The sequence below is a fragment of the Littorina saxatilis genome, linkage group LG6, assembly GCF_037325665.1.
Source record: "Littorina saxatilis isolate snail1 linkage group LG6, US_GU_Lsax_2.0, whole genome shotgun sequence".
In the NCBI taxonomy this organism is placed as follows: Eukaryota; Metazoa; Mollusca; class Gastropoda; order Littorinimorpha; family Littorinidae; genus Littorina; species Littorina saxatilis.
The window spans coordinates 49,564,164-49,584,459 of record NC_090250.1 but is presented as its reverse complement, the minus strand read 5'-3'; the positions used below and the strand labels follow the sequence as shown (position 1 = coordinate 49,584,459).

Genomic DNA, 20,296 nt, shown 5'->3' with positions numbered 1-20,296 from the left:
ACGAAACAAAGATGAACGAAACAAAGAAGGTTTCAAGGTTTATTCTTCAAATGGGGCATAGGGGTAATAAATGGTATAATTAACATAATATATAAAGCAATTACAAAATATATAGGGCCTAGCCATTAATGTAAACAACAAAAATACAAAACCTAATCAAACAAAACTTAAAACAACAAGACGCAACAGGAAGACAGACTAGAAGCGCATACAGACAAATACACCCAGGCAATCACACGCACACACCAGAAAAGCGCCATACAAACTAGCAACAGGAAACAAAACGAAAAACCTGATGCAAAATAAAGGAAGTACAAAATCAAAACAATTGATACACGTTTTCCTTTTTTCAAAAATAAAATAAAATAACTTTAACAATTTCATTCTGCTATTCATCAAAAATAATTTGGTGTTCTGAATCAAATTGCTGAAACACACATTTTTCTAATGTTTCTCAAATGTGGGCGACATAACAATACATGAAACTCGTAACCTACATCATTAGATTTACACAACAACATAACTTTCTAACCTACGAATTCCCTTAAAACGACATTTATTCTTTTTTGGGACATTTGACAATGTCAATGAATACTTTCGTTACAAGAAACGTTTGAAGCTGGTAGCTTTAAAGCTGCAGTTGGGTTCCAAACGAGCACACACAATGTTTTTGTAATTTGTTGCACATGTAATCGGTTACATTCATTACATTTAGTCAAGTTTTGACTAAATGTTTTAACGTAGAGGGGGGAATCGAGACGAGGGTCGTGGTGTATGTGCGTGTGTGTGTGTGTGTCTGTCTGTGTATGTGTGTGTGTAGAGCGATTCAGACTAAACTACTGGACCGATCTTTATGAAATTTGACATGAGAGTTCCTGGGTATGAAATCCCCGAATGTTTTTTTCATTTTTTTGATAAATGTCTTTGATGACGTCATATCCGGCTTTTCGTGAAAGTTGAGGCGGCACTGTCACGCCCTCATTTTTCAACCAAATTAGTTGAAATTTTGGTCGGGTAATGTTCGACGAAGCCCGGACTTCGGTATTGCATTTTAGCGTGGTGGCTTAAAAATTAATTCATGACTTTGGTCATTAAAAATCTGAAAATTGTAAAAAAAATATGTTTTTTATAAAACGATCCAAATTTACGTTTATCTTATTTTCCATCATTTGCTGATTCCAAAAACATATAAATATGTTATATTCGGATTAAAAACAAGCTCTGAAAATTAAATATATAAAAATTATTATCAAAATTAAATTGTCGAAATCAATTTAAAAACACTTTCGTCTTATTCCTTGTCGGTTCCTGATTCCAAAAACATATAGATATGATATGTTTGGATTAAAAACACGCTCAGAAAGTTAAAACGAAGAGAGGTACAGAAAAGCGTGCTATCCTTCCCAGCGCAACTACTACCCCGCTCTTCTTGTCAATTTCACTGCCTATGCCGTGAGCGGTGGACTGACGATGCTACGAGTATACGGTCTTGCTGCGTTGCATTGCGTTCAGTTTCATTCTGTGAGTTCGACAGCTACTTGACTAAATGTTGTATTTTCGCCTTACGCGACTTGTTATATTTAGTCAAGTTTTAACTAAATACTTTAACATCGAGGGGGAATCGAAACGAGGGTCGTGGTGTATGTGCGTGTGTGTGTGTGTGTGTGTGTGTCTGTGTGTCTGTGTGTGTGTGTGTGTGTGTGTGTGTGTGTGTGTGTGTGTGTGTGTGTGTGTGTGTGTGTAGAGCGATTCAGACTAAACTACTGGACCGATCTTTATGAAATTTGACATGAGAGTTCCTGGGTATGAAATCCCCGAATGTTTTTTTCATTTGTTTGATAAATGTCTTTGATGACGTCATATCCGGCTTTTCGTGAAAGTTGAGGCGGCACTGTCACGCCCTCATTTTTCAACCAAATTGGTTGAAATTTTGGTCAAGTAATCTTCGACGAAGCCCGGACTTCGGTATTGCATTTCAGCTTGGTGGCTTAAAAATTAATTAATGACTTTGGTCATTAAAAATCTGAAAATTGTAAAAAAAAATAAAAATTTATAAAACGATCCAAATTTACGTTTATCTTATTCTCCATCATTTGCTGATTCCAAAAACATATAAATATGTTATATTTGGATTAAAAACAAGCTCTGAAAATTAAATATATAAAAATTATTATCAAATTTTTTTTTTCGAAATCAATTTAAAAACACTTTCATCTTATTCCTTGTTGGTTCCTGATTCCAAAAACATATAGATATAATATGTTTGGATTAAAAACACGCTCAGAAAGTTAAAACGAAGAGAGGTACAGAAAAGCGTGCTATCCTTCTCAGCGCAACGAATACCCCGCTCTTCTTGTCAATTCCACGGGCACTGCCTTTGCCACGGGCGGTGGAGTGACGATGCTACGAGTATACGGTCTTGCTGCGTTGCGTTGCGTTCAGTTTCATTCTGTGAGTTCGACAGCTACTTGACTAAATATTGTATTTTCGCTTTACGCGACTTGTTTTTTAATGTGTTATGTCTTGCACTTTTTACTTTGTTTGTTTCAACAGATTGTTGTATTGTAAAATTATAAAGGTGACATGCAAATGAGTTGTACAGTCAAAAGCTTTCGTATAATTTAGCTTTTCAGGGAGGGCAAGATAATGCTTAGGCCAAAAAAAAATAGGTCTGTTTACGGTAACATAGGCCAAAAAAATAGGGTCGGTAGGTCGGGATTTTTTTTTTTTTTCCAAAAAACCATATTTTTACGTTATTTTGCAAAAAAACCAAAAGATTTTTTTTCCCCAAATGCCAAAAAAAAAGTCTAGGGGCGCGCGAAAAAAATAGGGTCGGTCGGGTTACCGTAAACAGACTATTTTTTATTTTTTTTTGCCTTACAGGAAATATAAATTGGTGGGGTTTTTCTTTGCCATTGATGTTGACTGTGCCGTTCTTTCCCTTGAAACAACTGGGAAACATTAGAGTTTATTATATACAGGGTGAGACACAAAAAAAACGGTCATGTGGTGGTGTCCTTGATGATATCGGTCGTCCAGAGTGTGATTGTCTGTTAGTGTCTTTACCATTGAGGTTACGCACAGCCCCATGGGTTCTGAACTTGTTGACCCATCTGTAGATCAGTGAGTGGACAGGAAATTCACGACATCCGAACCGTTCTTTGAATTGCAATTGAGCTGCATGGATTGACTTCAGCCGAAAATATGCCTCAACTATAAATGTCTTTTCCTCCCTAGTCCATGCCATCTTGAAGCTCAAATTTGGTACACTCCTAGAACATTGGTTTCACTTGGTAAATCTGAACAATTAAAAGAATTGATTAATTATTTCAAAAGTTATTCAAGTTTAGGTGATGACCGGTTTTTTTGCCCCCTGATCCAAGTGTGCCTGCAGCGCCGGGGAGCTCATATAGAGCACATTTTTGTGCGCCAGTGAAACAAAGACTTTTTGTAGTACAGACTTGACACTTTGGGGATGTCTGCTACATAGGCTTGACATACTGTGGCTGAAGTTTTGTGTTGATCTAAATAACATTTTCGAAGTTATTCGACTTTTGGTGGTGACCGTTTTTTTGTGTCACCCTGTAGATATATCATTTCGGTCACAAAAATAAATTATATTTCAGAATGTTTATCATCTCAGTCGCAAAAGTCAATGTTAAGTTATTCAGTTATTTCGTCTATCTGTAGAATGCTTTGTAACACGTATTCCTATATTTAGTGCATCTTTGTATCCACAAATAAAAAGGCGTACAGCTTTATCATGTAATCTTCGATATGTAATTCACGATGTGTTTTTATTTTCTGAAAATAAACTTTTTTCATTGTTAAATATTGTTCTATTCGGTGTTGGACATAACGTTTGAAATGTGTCCATTTACTCTCAGTGAAACATAAAATATCATTTCTGCGCACAGCATTAATTTCTCTATGCGTGACATACTTTCTGCCTGCCTGTTATCTCTCCCTTCTCCTTTTCTCTAGCTCTCCCTTCTTCTTCTCTATTTCAATATTTGTCTGTCTTTATCTCTCCTTCATGAGTAACTTCTGTCATTCTGTTTCTCTGCTTTTTAGTTGTATTCCTGATATTTGAATGTGGCATATCGTCTCTTTATTAGCTGAAACGTCTGTGTAGAAACAGAGCTTATATTTTCACTTCACAACAAATAAGGCGATGACATTTTTCCCCCTATTCAGATCCGCATAATTTTTGGATTTGGATGTTTTGGGTATTCTAAAAGAATGTTTATACTTGATTGTTCTTTGTATTTTTGCCTCTTGTTGTGGTTATTGTTGATTATTAAAATCTTGCGTGAAAAGCAACGTCGAATCGTCTTTCTTTATTGGACAAAGGTAGTCCACCAAGTTCCGCAGCTACTATTTCTTAGCTGCTGTTCCCTGACAGGTGTGTGTGTGTGTATGTGTGTATGTGTGTGTGTGTGTGTGTGTGTGTGTGTGTGTGTGTGTGTGTGTGTGAGAGAGGGAGAGAGAGAGAGAGAGACGTGTAAACGAGATAGTGCGATATATACCGACAGACAATCACACACACACACACACACACACACACACACACACACACACAAACACACAAACACACACTCACACTCACACACACATGTGTGCTGGTACACAAGCATACTCAAGCGTCGGCTGAAGGTGAGCACTGATTTTTATCTTTTTTATTTGATCATGCAAACGGACAATGCAGTGTCATTCTAGAATAATTGACGTTCAGTCTTTGTACTGCAGAAGACAGCACTGACGGTCAGCAGCTCCACTGCACAGACCACTCTCATAGTACGCCATCTTGCCCGTACAGATTCCGTAACTCTTCGGTATGCACAGCCCATTGCGTATAGTGCAGTGGCTATCCCCTCCTGAAATACAGTTATCATTCAAATATGCTCGTCGTTGGTTATTACCACAGAATATAGACTAGATCTATAGTTATCTCTCAGTGTGGTTATTACAAATTAACGGCCCAGTTTAAATCACTTCCTAAAATACAGTTCAATTTACGGGATTAAGTTGATGGGTATTACCAATGGTGCCGTTATAGAATAGTAATGTCCTACAGGCACAAAGGGCGCCTCGTAAGGACTAGCCTGAATGATGTGATAAGGAATGGTGCCGTTTGAATCGCCTCCTGATATATAGCGAACATACAGAACTTTTCGTTGATGGTTATTACGGCTGGTGCGTTGGGCATCGCATTCTGGAATACAGGAAACACGCATGACTCTATGTTGATGGTTATTACGGCTGGTGCGTTGGGCATCGCATTCTAGAATACAGGAAACACGCATGACTCTATGTTGATGGTTATTACGGCTGGTGCGTTGGGCATCGCATTCTAGAATACAGGAAACACGCATGACTCTATGTTGATGGTTATTACGGCTGGTGCGTTGGGCATCGCATTCTAGAATACAGGAAACACGCATGACTCTATGTTGATGGTTATTACGGCTGGTGCGTTGGGCATCGCATTCTAGAATACAGGAAACACGCATGACTCTATGTTGATGGTTATTACGGCTGGTGCGTTGGGCATCGCATTCTAGAATACAGGAAACACGCATGACTCTATGTTGATGGTTATTACGGCTGGTGCGTTGGGCATCGCATTCTAGAATACAGGAAACACGCATGACTCTATGTTGATGGTTATTACGGCTGGTGCGTTGGGCATCGCATTCTAGAATACAGGAAACACGCATGACTCTATGTTGATGGTTATTACGGCTGGTGAGTTGGGCATCGCATTCTAGAATACAGGAAACACGCATGACTCTATGTTGATGGTTATTACGGCTGGTGCGTTGGGCATCGCATTCTAGAATACAGGAAACACGCATGACTCTATGTTGATGGTTATTACGGCTGGTGCGTTGGGCATCGCATTCTGGAATACAGGATACACGCATGACTCTATGTGGATGTTTGAAGAAGGGAAAAAATGTGGAGTGGAGACAGAGACTAAAGGATAGACGAAGATAGTTCTTATATCGCGATTGCTGCAGTGGAAATCGTCTTATAAGACACAGTGAATATACAGAATTTGATATTTGAGACCATGTGGATGTCAACACTGTAAAGTTTTCATGGGCTGTGAAAAGTTGGTTTTCTTTGCAAAGAAAGGGGGGTGGGTAACATTGTAGGCCAATCATTAGCGAGCGGCGTGTCTCACACGTGGTCTTCCAACAGACGCTTCTCTTTTTCAAAACCGCTGCTCATACTATACCGTGTAATAACGTAGTGATCGCTTCTATTTACAAGGACAAAAATATCCAACTATCAGACGCAGTATAAACCAGTAGAACTTCACCGGTAGGCGAATCATTTTCCGCGATATTCTCGTTTAAATCTGTAAAATACTTGCAATTTCGAATCAACGCAAATACTGAAATTATCTGATGATAAGTGTTGTTTAACGCCCTCACGGTAGAACCATTAGGGGCAAGTTCCCGGGAGATGGAATTATCTGTTAAAAGAATTGCAAATAATACGAACCGCTTCCCCTTTGAACGCAGCATCGTTTAGCACCGGAGCACAGCCCGTACTGGTAGTAGTAACCACTCCTGCATCCACTGCTGGTTGTGCAATACCCTGCCTGGAACAGACAGGAAGAGTCGCTGGCTCCTGAAACAGATGAATCAAGTACATCAGAACATGTCGGTTGCTCCTGAAACAGATGAATCAAGAACGTTTAGAAAATGTAGGTTCCTCCTGAAACAGATGAATCAAGAACTCTTACAACATGTCGGTTGCGCCTCAAACAGATGAAGCAAGTACTCTTACAACATGTCTGCTGCCCCTCAAACAGATGAATCAAGTACTCTTACAACATGTCGGTTGCCCCTCAAACAGATGAATCAACAACTCTTACAACATGTCGGTTTCCCCTGAAACAGATGAATCAAGAACTCTTACAACATGTCGGTTGCCCCTCAAACAGATCAATCAAGAACTCTTACAACGTGTTGGTTGTCCCTCAAACAGATGAATCAAGAACTCTTACAACATGTCGGTGGCCCCTCAAACAGATGAAGCAAGTACTCTTACAACATGTCGGTGGCTGGCCCCTCAAACAGATTAAGCAAGAACTCTTACAACATGTCGGTGGCCCCTCAAACAGATGAAGCAAGAACTCTTACAACATGTCGGTGGCCCCTCAAACAGATGAAGCAAGTACTCTTACAACATGTCGGTGGCTGGCCCCTCAAACAGATTAAGCAAGAACTCTTACAACATGTCGGTGGCCCCTCAAACAGATGAAGCAAGAACTCTTACAACATGTCGGTGGCCCCTCAAACAGATGAAGCAAGTACTCTTACAACATGTCGGTGGCTGGCCCCTCAAACAGATTAAGCAAGAACTCTTACAACATGTCGGTGGCCCCTCAAACAGATGAAGCAAGAACTCTTACAACATATCGGTGGCCCCTCAAACAGATGAAGCAAGAACTCTTACAACATGTCGGTGTCCCCTCAAACAGATGAAGCAAGAACTCTTACAACATGTCGGTGGCCCCTCAAACAGATGAAGCAAGTACTCTTACAACATGTCGGTGGCCCCTCAAACAGATGAAGCAAGAACTCTTACAACATGTCGGTTGCCCCTCAAACAGATGAAGCAAGTACTCTTACAACATGTCGGTGGCCCCTCAAACAGATGAAGCAAGTACTCTTACAACATATCGGTTGCGCCTCAAACAGATGTACTTTTAGAATATAACAAAGGAATTATACGTTAAAGGGCCCCTAATGTTCCTGGATTTATACATGTGTAGTGTTGCTGTTGAGACTTATCGTTAATACAGCTACAATCAACAAACAAACAAGCCAACAAGCAAATTAAATATATATCTAGCCTGGAGGCGGACACCATTCAGTAGCAGTCGGCTTTGTTTCAAAGATGCCTTCGTCCTCGTGTAAACCAATACAGCATAGATCCTCCCAGGCTTAGATATGATATGATGAGAACATGATTCTACTTAGACACATACCCAAACTCTCCGGTCTGGCTAGGTTTTGTGCAGGGTGGAATTTGTTGTTGAATTACATTTGTGGAATACAGGGTCTGTTAACGAAAGTTGAGCGCGAATTATTTTTATTTTTTTTTTAAATGAAATGAAAAAGCTTGGGCAGACCTGCGACGGTTTACATGATGGTTTGCACGACAAAGAAAGTAACTTATTCTTCGGTCTTTATTCTAGAAAAAAAAAAAACTAAAGTCTTTAATTAATGTTACCAAATACCAACGAGAAATTCCAAATTCAAACGGCGAGATGGATGATGTGTACAAAATGGCACAATCATTTCGCAGTCGATCAAATTTTGGGCAATTCATTGTATTAACGGCTTTCAACACCAGAAACACCACTCAGACCCTTGGATCTAAACCTTCCGTGTACAAGCATTTCGTCAGAAAGAGTAGGCTACCAACCGTCAACCAAACTGATGATGAAGACAACAGCCACAGTTGCGAACAGCAGCATCTTGATCATGTTGTATCGGGCAGCTGCGCTGTTCAGGATTTGAACTTCAGCTTTGCTGTCTCTTGACAAACTAACATATAGCAGGGGGATGTTTATATACAATTGTTGGTTAAGTAATATGCACGTATGAATGGCACCTTTGACGTCTACTGTAAGGGTTTGCCGCGTTACGCAGTGAAGTGCGCGGAATGTTGTTTATGATGATAATTTCATTTGATAAACCGCCGACTTTGTCATCACTTTTATGTAATAAATATGAAAAACAGATTTGTTCTGGGTTTGCTGTGACGTATACTATTACTCATCTGCGTCCATGCGGGTGTGAGTTAATTCATTCGTGTGTATGTGTGAGACCGATATGAGACAGATGGTGTATGTGCGTGCGTGCGTGCGTGCGTGCTTGGTGCGTGCGTGTGTGTGCGTACGTGCGTGCGTCCATGCGTGTGTGTGTGTGTGTTAACGCCCGAGAGAGATAGCAACCGCATGCATGTCTGCACACGTCTTTGGATGATTGCATGCTTTAAAGTGTGTGTGTGTTTGTCTGGCTGCCTGGGTAACATTGGTTTATTGTTGCTATATTAGGAAAACTTGTTAAATTCTGTCAAACTGTCCATTCTTTCTGCCATACAGTGTTTGCTGGCTGACGTTCGGGCGTTATATATCGACTGGCGGTGTTGCTCAAACCTATGAGGTGAAACTGCGATTTACTCTCTTGTCAATGTACTTAGCGGAAAGGTGTTGCCCCTTTCAACCCCCCCCCCCCCCTCCCCCCTCCCCCCTCATTTTGAAAAGGGATGAAGACAAGCGGCAGTTGTAATGCTGAATGCAGGGATATGGATTTTCCTTCTTTTTTTTAAAATTATATTTAGTCTGTGAGCGCGCGCGTCTGTGTGTGTGTGTGTGTGTGTGTGTGTGTGTGTGTGTGTGTGTGTGTGTGTGTGTGTAGAGCGATTACCAAAAACACAACAGATGATTATGAAACTCTGCATCAGAATTCTCCAAGACATTCCTCTCAATTATTTAACACTGATTCTAATTTCATCTGGCTGAGATCAGAATTCCAGTTCTATCCAGAAGTTCACTGGATAGAATCAACATTCTAATTATATCCAGCCCTTGAATGACACCTGTAAATCAGCTAGATATGATTGGAAATCTGATTCTTTCTAACCTACCTGGCTAAAATCAGAATACTGATTTTATCCAGAAATTCCTATGCAAGTTGGACCAAACCTAAAAACACCCCACAGTTATATATGAGCAGGAATTTATTGAATGTTTGACCTTGTCACTTATCAACATTTACTCAGACAGATTCAATATGCTAATGAATGCAAAGATAATTCCTTTTGCAACGACCAGAATGAACGAAGAAGTTTATCATTCAATCAATCAACCAATCAATCAGTCACACGGAGCTAGCTAGCTGTGCTTGTCTTGCTGTCTGTGCTCCAAACGTCTGACCCAGTTCTCACAGCACAGCAGGCCCGCAGCAACGATTCCTCCACTTCCGATCACGTGGTACACCATGCTGTACGACCCCGTGGCGTCCCGGATAAGACCTAAATAAAAGATGGAAAACTCAAGCTTGTGATATTTTAGCGACTTACTTCATTGCTCTCTCTCTCTCTCTCTCTCTCTCTCTCTCTCTCTCTCTCTCTCTCTCTCTCTCTCTCTTTCTCTCTCTCTTTCTCTCTCTCTCTCTCTAGCGACTTACTTCATTGCTCTCTCTCTCTCTCTCTCTCTCTCTCTTTCTCTCTCTCTCTCTCTCGCTCTCTCTCTCTCTCTCTCTCTCTCTCTCTCTCTCTCTCTCTCTCTCTCTCTCTCTCTCTCTCTCTCTCTCTCTACTTCTATCTCCCTCTCACCAACCCCCTCCCCTATCGGTCTCTACAGCAGCGGCACAGGCCATCAGATAAGTGATGCAGACGCTCAGTTGTAAATTGAAAGCTTCTGAAACTATGAGACACTGAGATGCCTCAGCAGATACCCCCTCACCCCCTCACCCTTAACCTGCCCCGAATACCAGCAGGACAACTAATTTCCCTTCAGTCTGAAGTATTTCGTCCCGTCTTCGCCTCATCACATTCTTGTTCACAGGTAATCATGGCTTACCGGAAATTTGGATATGATTTACAATATAATGGGCCAATACATATCAACAATATACCTCCTTTTCTCATCCGTTTCCCTCACCCTTCACTCCCTCCCTCCCCGCCCCCCCCCCTACACACACACACACCCCTCCCTGTGTACAGACCGAGCAGAGGGAACATGGCGGCGGCAGCAGCAGCACAGCCCAGCAGCACGAAGCCCAGCGCCTTGCCCATCCCGTCCAGCCCCACAAAGCCCACCACCAGCACCGGCAGCAGCACGTTGCCCACCCCCGCCAGCATCCCCAGCAACACCGACAGCGTCGCCAGGTGCGCCCATGACGTCATCAAGCGCACGAACTGTGCCGTCACGCCCAGGATGACGAAGGAGACAGCGATCATGGTGGACACCTTCACCTGGGTTTAAAACGGGGGTCGATTTATGGTTCAGTGTTTACAGTATCATCAGTCATGCATAAAACAAAGAAACGGTGGTCGTGTTGGTCCCCTTGACCTGGGTTTAAACAGGTGTTGCTTTATCGTTCAGGGTTTACAATGCTTTCAATCATTTATTGAACAAAGAAGCACTACATACAATATGAATTTACACATATGCTCTTTTGGCCGGTATTTTAAAGTAGCGGACGATGTCCTTCATAACATTACGAAAAACCATAAGAGTACGCACCAACCACTACTAAGAAAAAGAAGACAAACAGACAGACAGAGAGACAGGCAGGCTGAGAAAGATATCAAAAGAGAATATAAAAAAAATGATAATTTCAATGTTCCAAAGATCAAAACAACATAAGAGATTCTCAACCGAATATGATTTCTCAATAATACAAATCTATGATTTTGATCAAACATTGGTAGGTTTGCGACCAGAGGCTTGCCGTTGTCACCGTACACAAGACACCTTCACCTTGTGTGTGTTGGCGATGAAGGCGCAGCACAGTCGGCTGAAGATGTCCAGGCTTCCGATGATGGTCAAGAGCAAAGCGGCATCGGACTCCGTCAGTCCTTTCTCGCTGGCCAGGGCGGGGAGGTAGATGATCATGATGTTGATGCAGGGGAAGAGAAGGAAGTAGGCCATCAGCAGGCGGAAGAGAGGGGAGGCGAAGAGGGAAAAGTCCAGCACGCAGAACACTGCCCCTAGACACGCCGCTAGGCGCCTACATGCTGAGGGTGTTTCGCTCACAGTCTCTTCGTCAGCGTCGTTTTCTGGGTGAGGGGTCTCGTTATGGCCTTCTGTTTTGCTTTCGCTATCGTCTTCTTTGCATGTTATACTCCCAGCAGCATTCCGTTCAGTTTCTTGTCTTCCTTCACTCTTAATGCTTGTGCTATCTTTTTCTGTGCAGGTTGAACTGCCAGCTACAGTTTGTTCGTATTCGTGTTTATCTTCTCTCTTACTGTCTTTCTTGTGTCCGACGCAGCTTGAACTATCATGTTCATGTCCTGTCTGTGCTGTGTGGTCTTGCTCAGTGACATCCGAAACCGTTAGAAAGATTGAACCCGAACTATCTTCTGTCAGATGATCTGGTGATTCAGCGACGTCTAGAGAACGTGAGAGGGACGGGGATGATATAGAAACCCTTTCACAATAGCTGTTTGAGGCTGGCGCATCACTGACCTTGACCCTTTCGCTCTGTTCTTGACACGAATGAAAGGTCCTTGCCAAATCCTGTTCTCTTGACATCGCTTCACCAGCACCTGACTTGCAAGGTTTAAACTCTACTTCAAAATTCTCAATGTTCTGAACTAGTAATTCTGTGGCTTCCAAGCCCTCACCAGAACCTATGTGCTTTTGGCGACTTATTGCACGTGCATTCTTCCCTCTGTGCCTGTGGTACGATGCTACCGGCCTGAGCAGCATGGCGGCGGGTAGGCAGTGCAGGCCCAGGGCTCCAGTCAGTAGCAGCGCGCCGCTCAGCCCGTAGTGCTGCAGGAAGAAGGTGACGAGCGGCGGCATCAGCATGTTGCCCACACTCGACCCGCACTTGGCCAGCGGCAGGGCCAGGGAGCGCCGTTTGCGGAAGTAGGACCCAATCAGCACCTCGCCCGGGGAGATCAGCATGGCGTGGCCCAGACCTGGCGGGGCACACATGTATGCAATGCAATGTAATGCAATGCAATGCAATACAATGCAGTACAGTACAGGACATAACAGTATAGTACAGGACATAACAGTACAGTACAGTAAAATACAGTACAATGCAATACTATACAATGCAATGCAATGCAATGTAATGCAACAATACAATACAATACAATACAATACAATACAATACAATGCAATGCAATGCAATGCAATGCAATGCAATACAATGCAAGAGACCCAGACATGGTGACACACAGTCATACAATTCAATACAAGACAATGCAATGCAATGCAATAACATACAATTGATACAGTTACCGTCAAAACCTTCGTGCAGCTCCGTTCCTCGGCCATTTTTCTTTATTTTTTACCGCTGTGTTTCGGATAACCTAAACTTTCTTAATTGATTTAAGCTTACCAAATGAGGGACGTGATTAAAATAGTGAACTGCACGTTGAACACGTAGGTTTCTGGGTGTGCTGCTGTTCCTGTTCGTGCTACTTTCTTAATTGGTGACCCTTGCAAGTGTACACATGTATACTAATCTGCTTGCTTCCATCGCTGCTGTAGTTAAATGAATGAGTTCGTATTTATCATTACAAATATCAGTAACGAAAAAGCTGACCAACTCAGTTCTACTATCTCACCGTTTACTGTATGCATCGGTCCCGAATAGCGAAACTGGTTGAAGGGTCGTTAAAAAACAATAAACAACAAAATCTCAGAAGTCTGCCATTTTAAACTGAAATCATTTACCAAACAGTGATCCCTGCAGACAAATGAGCGGCATCATCTCATTGACCATTGACGCCAAGATACCGCTGAGTGACATGAGCAGCGCACCAATCAGGGCTGTCGTTCTAATTCCCAGACGACCAACCACAGCGTTCATTATGAACAGACCTGCAGAAAGTGTAAAGCGATTGAGTAAACGGATAACCAAGGAACAAAGCTTAAATAAATATTGAAGACAAAAAAGACCAAAATATTGGCTTAAGTTACAAGGATGCTTTCTTCCAAACAATATTAACTTCTTTTTTTTAAAGATTAAGAATTTTAACAACATTTTCAATCAATCAATCAATCAATCAATCAATAGGAAGCTTATTATAGCGCGTATTCCGTGGGTACAGTTCTAAGCGCTTGTCGAAGAGTTGTCAACACAGGACTAACAAAGAAACTAACATCTACAGACGGACACGAACCCTATCACACACTAGCAAACCCTGATAAACATACAACAAACAACTGTTTAAACAACAATGTACACATCAATAGCTAGGTCCAAACAAAATAATATTAAGCACAAAGAAAACACCTCTCACAGAGCACAGCACAAGAATGTCTTTTGGGGCACAACACATCACGTCGAACATGAAAGTCACAGCCAGCTACGGGAAAAACTGAGTCTTCAACCTACTCTTGAACGCGTCAAGAGAGGGGCTCTGGCGAAGCTCAAGCGGCAGGGAGTTTCAGACGGAGGGGCCCGCGGAGGGGAATGCACGCTGACCAGCAGATGCGAGTTTCGAGCGAGGGATGTGTAGGCGGAGTGGGTCAGCAACAGAACGAAGGGGACGGTCGGAGGGCTGGGTGTACAGGTCCAGGGAGGATTGAAGGTACTCGGGAGCAGAGTCGTTGAGACACTTGTAGACCAGAGTGGACAGTTTGTAGGAGATTCGGGTGTTGACAGGGAGCCAGTGCAAGGAGCGAAGTAGGGGGGGGGGTGATGTGGTCTCGCTTCGTCTTCCTCAACGTCACGTCGTCAGCCTGGCAGCAGCGTTCTGGACTCGTTGTAGGCCATGAATGGATGAGGCGGGGAGGCCAGCCAGAAGGGAGTTGCAGTAGTCCAGACGACTGAAGATGAGGAAGACAACCAGCTTGACACAGGCGTCGTGGGTGAGTACCGACTGTAAAATAATCTGTCTGTTGATCTATGTCAAGTCGGTGCATAATGGTGGCTTGGTTGTCCCCGTCAGTTGAAAGCCTCTTACACAGATTTGACTGAATACCTAGTGGTTACACACGCATCTCCTGAGATCTTGGACACCTTCATCGTCTATAGGGCCTACTGCACCGCAGAAGAGCTAGAAATACTCGCAAAATGCATTAAACAGCTTGTCCAGAGAACAATCGTAGTCGATGATGTACCGATAAGGGCGTGTGTACCGTGCGCACGCTGTAACTTCACATGAGCATAGCCTGAACATAGCAGTGCTGGTCGGACGGACTGAGTTTTTAACGATTGCTAGTTTGACTTCTGTTTTAGTTGAGAGCACGAGCACACACACTCAAACACATACGGCCTGTCATGTTGATCACAAGAGAGAAACAGAACTGCGAATAGAAGGAAACATAACAGATCACGTCCCCATAATATGACGCGATGGACGACAGACGTCATGAAATCTATGACGCTGTGATGATAGTCTCGGCAAGTCGAGACTAAAACTAAGCTATATGATAATAATTATAGCACGACTCTTGCGCAAGTTCTCAAAAGCGTGGTAACCCCTTGCACATCCGGTCGACAGGTAGGCCTACATGTGCATTTTGGAATATCAAGGACGACAGAAAGTAGAGCCAGCTATGATGTATTTCGTGCACCCTTATTTATCCACTATTTTATGTGTTATAAGAGTGCAATTGTTACATCATAAATGTAACAAGAGAACAATTGAAATACAAGAAATATACCTAGAGTACATTTACAGAGACAAAGAAGGGAGGTCATGGGATATATTATATCACAGTCACTGACGCTCATAAACACAGCGCACGCAAACATGATACATGTACAAACAAACTAATTCCCACCGACTTACTGCTAACACTGAAGACGCCATCTCTGATGGAGAAGATGAGCGCCGTCTCAGCGGCCGGGGCCTGGTACTTGTCGAGCAGAGCCACGTAGAAGATGCTGAGACTCTTGAAGTAACACGCCAGGACCACGTAGTTCACGAAACACGCTGCACATCGTCAACTAGCCACAGTGACAAGGACAATAACATGTTCTGCACACGTTAAAGATACCTTCTGTCCCGTGTCAACCATTATGCATACCACCACAGAACAGCTTTTGACTGTTAAATTGAGTTTGGAAAAACCAAAGTTTTTATTTTTAATATTACGTTACTGCCACCTTTGTCAATAAGCAAAATTAATTTAGCCAGGATCTTGATTGGTGGTATGAGTCCAAGGGGATGGATGCTCACGATCGATTACAAGAGAAGGAAGGTACCTTTAATCTTGGTGTTGGTTTGGTTTCATCATGTGTAGGCTACGTGTGTGTGTGTGTGTGAGTGAGTGAGTGTGTGTGTGTGTGTGTGTGTGTGTGTGTTTGTGTGTGTGTGTCAGTGTGAGTGCGTGCGTGCGTGCGTGCGTGAGTGCGTGAGTGCATGCGTGTGCGTGAGTGCGTGCGTGCGTGCGTGCGCGTGTATGTGTGTGTGTGTGTGTCTGTGTGTGTGTGTGTGTGTGTGTGTTTTCTAGAACTCACCAGTCATTACAACCCATGCCCAGCCTCTGTCGTACGGGACTCCATCATTTTCCGATCCATCTTTTTCATCCAGCACGTCTTCTTCCTGTGACTCCATTTTGAACAGCGCAGCAGATCCAGAGGATTTGTCGCTATTGCCATTTCTATTCTTTTGCTTCAAGTTCATCTCAACGTTTTGAGAATACTCAGTCGAGCCATGTATGGTCGATGTCTTTCCTACTTCTACTCCTGTACTCACGGTTTTGAGTCCACTTGTCGTAGTCTAATTTTGAAATGAAATAAACTCTTCTTGTGCTTGCTCTTTACACAAAGCGAGAATGATAGCGGCTGAGAGCACCGTCGTGCATGGATTTCCTTCTTGCTTTGATTATTCCGAAAGAATCGGGAGTTGACCTTTGACTCGGTTCTTTGTGTTGCGTTGACAACGTTTATCACTTAAAAGATACGTTCCTCTGATTGGAGACGATCTTGAAAATCATCACAGATTCGCTCAGGCTTTTACGCGGGATAAGAGCGTCATTGCCCTTGGGGGAATACCAACAATGGACATGATGACTGCTTTCAGTGCAGAGTATGCGGTGTTTTTGTTTCATTGAATTCGCAATTTAGGCTACAACGAATTCAATTTCTGTAACTTATGGGAATGCAGCAAAAAAAATGTCTACTCTGCACAGTAGCCAGCTGTATGTAAAACTGTTGATTTCTGGTAGTTGACCAAGTGGAAGGATGCTCTTGTCCAAGAAGAAAGCCTTGACGAATCATCAAGAAATACAAGGTGGTTTTACACTATTTGAAAGGTATCTTTAAACGGCGTTTATCTGTGTGTCCTGCTTTTTTTATCTTCCTTTTTTTAGGTTAAAAAAGTTGAGATTTTGTGAATGGTTTCGCTGCATATTATGAGGTCACCTCTGTAAAATGCAGTCACTCTATTTAGATCATGTAAATTGATCTTATCGGATTTACTTGCTATATAACCATTGTCCAAATATATCCATGGACAAGTCAGGTATCTGAGTATCCTTAAAGCCCCACCCCGCCTCCTGATAAACAGTTCGCCTCACTTGGTCACATACCACAAACCAACATTCTGACTGCTTGCTGTATTGAGTTGGAATTTTGTTACGAATATATTTCCCCAAAAAATTATTTATTTAAAGAAAATACCACAGGAAACAGGAAACACCCAGGCTGTATGTGACCAAGTCTTATAACATGCCAAAGCCTGGTCAGACATGATATGAGACAGTAAGGCGTACTATTTTTAGATGACAATAGGACTGGGTGGCCGAGTGGTAACGCACTTGCGCTCGGAAGCGAGAGGTTGCGTGTTCAGGCCTGGGTCAGGCCGTAATTTTCTCCCCCCTTTCCTAACCTAGGTGGTGGGTTCAAGTGCTAGTCTTTCGGATGAGACGAAAAACCGAGGTCCCTTCGTGTACACTACATTGGGGTGTGCACGTTAAAGATCCCCCGATTGACAAAAGGGTCTTTCCTGGCAAAATTGTATAGGCATAGATAAAAATGTCCATCAAATACCCGTGGGACTTGGAATAAAGTAAAAAAATTCCATCTCACACGGCATTAAGTCTCAGGAAACATGAATACACGCATGCAGGAAAAAAAATATGGGTAGCGCCGTATGTATGGCAGCTCGCTTTCCCCGGGGAGAAAGCAGCCCGAATTTCCATGAGGGTAACCTCACTGGACTGTAAATATTATCCAATCCAATCCAATCCAATCCATTTACGAGGGTTTGATAAAATACCAAAACTGTATTCCTACGACACCAGTTCCAGTGCATAATTGAAAAATGTGCGTCCCTATTCTTAATTTAAGAACAATAACAATAACAATAACAACACTTTATTAATTGTCCATTAAAATGTTACTTAAAAATGAAAAATGTTCTTCGGCACACCCTGCCTGCCTGTAAACGATTATAACAACAATTGGACAAAAGGACAATACACATAAAACATAAAACATAGGTTGACGTATGTAATAACAAGCACACCTATCATACTTCCAATAACACTGACCTAAAGTGTTGTCCGTGTCATCTTTGAATTGAATAAATGTACAGATAAAATCTAAATAAGGTCACACGTCTGTTAAGACTATCACAATCAAATATAATATTGCATTGTGTAAATTTACCCTAAACATTTTGTCTGATGTCCTCACTACAGTGAAGGAAACTTCAAAGGGAAAAATCAGAAATGTATCGTAAAGATCACCAGATTTGCGAGGTTTTATATGAGCGAATTTTTTTATAAACGGGTTCGAGTGCGAACACTTTGAATTAAATCACAACATCATTATGTGTTGCAAAACCCACTGACGATTTTTGATATACCATGGGAGGTAAGCAATCAAAACAAACTCGATCTCATTTGGAAGGGTTGTTTCCCTTGTCTAAGCACTCGCCTTTGCCAGATCACTCTGACAGGGATTACTACAAACAAACAAGTTACACACACAAACAGGCACTTTCTAATATCATCAGATAAAACTCATGAAATTAAGCAACAGAACTACGTCTTTCGACAATAAAATGAAAGTATAAAACCTGAGGAGGACACACTGTGACACACACACACACACACACACACACACACACACACACACACACACACTGACACACACACACACACACACACACTGGCACACACACACTGACACACACACACACACACACACACACACACACACACATATATATATATATATATATATATACACATACACACACAAACTGACACATACACACACACACACGGCACACACATCCTCAGACACGCACTCACGCGCACACTGAGAAAGACTCAGACAGAAAGACAGAGAGGGAGAGACAGAGAGAGAGAGAGAGAGAGAGAGAGAGAGAGAGAGAGAGAGAGAGAGAGAGAACAAAATGGACACGTTTAGTTTACGTGCACCTTCAGAATTAGACTGTTGCACCAATTTGTAAGGACTCCAAGGGGACACGTTTAGTTCATGTGCACCTTTACAGTGACACGGCGCTGTACAGGCTCAAGTTTTTGCTATATTTTCCAGGGGCGGATCAGTTGCTTTGTAAGGGGGGGTGCACTTTCAATCGAAAGTGAATGTGATGGGCGCGAAGCGCCCGAATTTGCCAGGGGGGTCCGGGGGCATGCCCCCCCCCCCCGGAAATTTGTTTTGCCCAAAGAAGCAAAATGGTGCCATCTGGTGCCATTTGAACTTAGAAATGGTCATAGAATCAGCTTTCCAATTTTTATTTATTTTTTTCGGGGGGGGGGGGGCACGTGCCCCCTGTGCCCCCCCCCCCCCTCGTACGCCCCTGTTTTCTATACTAAAAATGACACGACAGTAGTAGGCTGTGAAGTCTGGTAAACGAGCTATACATTTAATTCAGTATTTCAAAAGCAAATCGAAAGTAAATAAATTAAAATTCATAAAACCTGAGGGGGGAAAAGGTATACCCGGGCCTACCTACATTAAATACACACTCACACACACACACACACGCACGCACACACACACTCATACACACACATATATATGCACACATATATACACACACACACACTTGTTCATAGACACAGACACGAACGCGCGCGCGCACACACACACACACACACACACGCACCGCGGCACTCAGTGAGACCAGAGACATACAATGAGCGAGTTTTAGCGTCAACTAAGGTGACTCGAGTCGAACCGGAGGTCGCAAAAACTCGGTCCGGTACGACTGGAGTGACGTCACCGGTTAACCAACTTTCAACCTTGCTTCCTGCGTAGGGTCTCTCCAGTTCCAAGATGGCTGCCAAGGCGAGGTGAGAAACTTCTGCAAATATTTTTCGACAAAGTTACGGATTGTGAGAAGACATTTGTTGTAAATCACTTAGCCTTTCAAAAATTAAGGATACTGGGTTGGATACTGTCTTGGTTTTAATGCATTTTATTTTAGCAGTGATGTTTATTTTGGGAAGAAATGAGGTCAACAGGAGTTTGGGTGCGATTTCGGCTCAAATGTAGGCTACTTTAGCGCCCTGAACTTTTACCCGGCTGTTTTGCGCTCGATTTTCACGCTCACTTCTTCATTGACGTTCGAATCGATAGTTCGATGTTTTGGC

At 42.6% G+C, this 20,296-nt stretch overlaps 2 protein-coding genes across 2 annotated transcripts; both read right to left on the bottom strand.

Annotated features, from left to right (window-relative positions):
- Positions 1-4,664: 4,664 nt before the first annotated feature.
- LOC138969452 (uncharacterized) lies at positions 4,665-8,607 on the bottom strand. Its single transcript, XM_070342239.1, has 3 exons — positions 8,449-8,607; positions 6,514-6,642; positions 4,665-4,877 (listed from the first exon to the last, which is right to left on the bottom strand). The coding sequence occupies exons 1-3, from the start codon at positions 8,507-8,509 to the stop codon at positions 4,732-4,734; spliced, it is 336 nt and encodes a 111-aa protein (XP_070198340.1). The 5' UTR covers positions 8,510-8,607; the 3' UTR covers positions 4,665-4,731.
- A 1,026-nt stretch (positions 8,608-9,633) lies between these two features.
- LOC138969451 (monocarboxylate transporter 5-like) lies at positions 9,634-17,064 on the bottom strand. The gene is made up of 6 exons (XM_070342238.1): positions 16,185-17,064; positions 15,514-15,657; positions 13,448-13,594; positions 11,516-12,681; positions 10,758-11,007; positions 9,634-10,062 (listed from the first exon to the last, which is right to left on the bottom strand). Exons 1-6 carry the CDS (start codon positions 16,348-16,350, stop codon positions 9,923-9,925), a joined length of 2,013 nt encoding a protein of 670 aa, XP_070198339.1. The 5' UTR covers positions 16,351-17,064; the 3' UTR covers positions 9,634-9,922.
- Between the last annotated feature and the right edge of the window lie 3,232 nt (positions 17,065-20,296).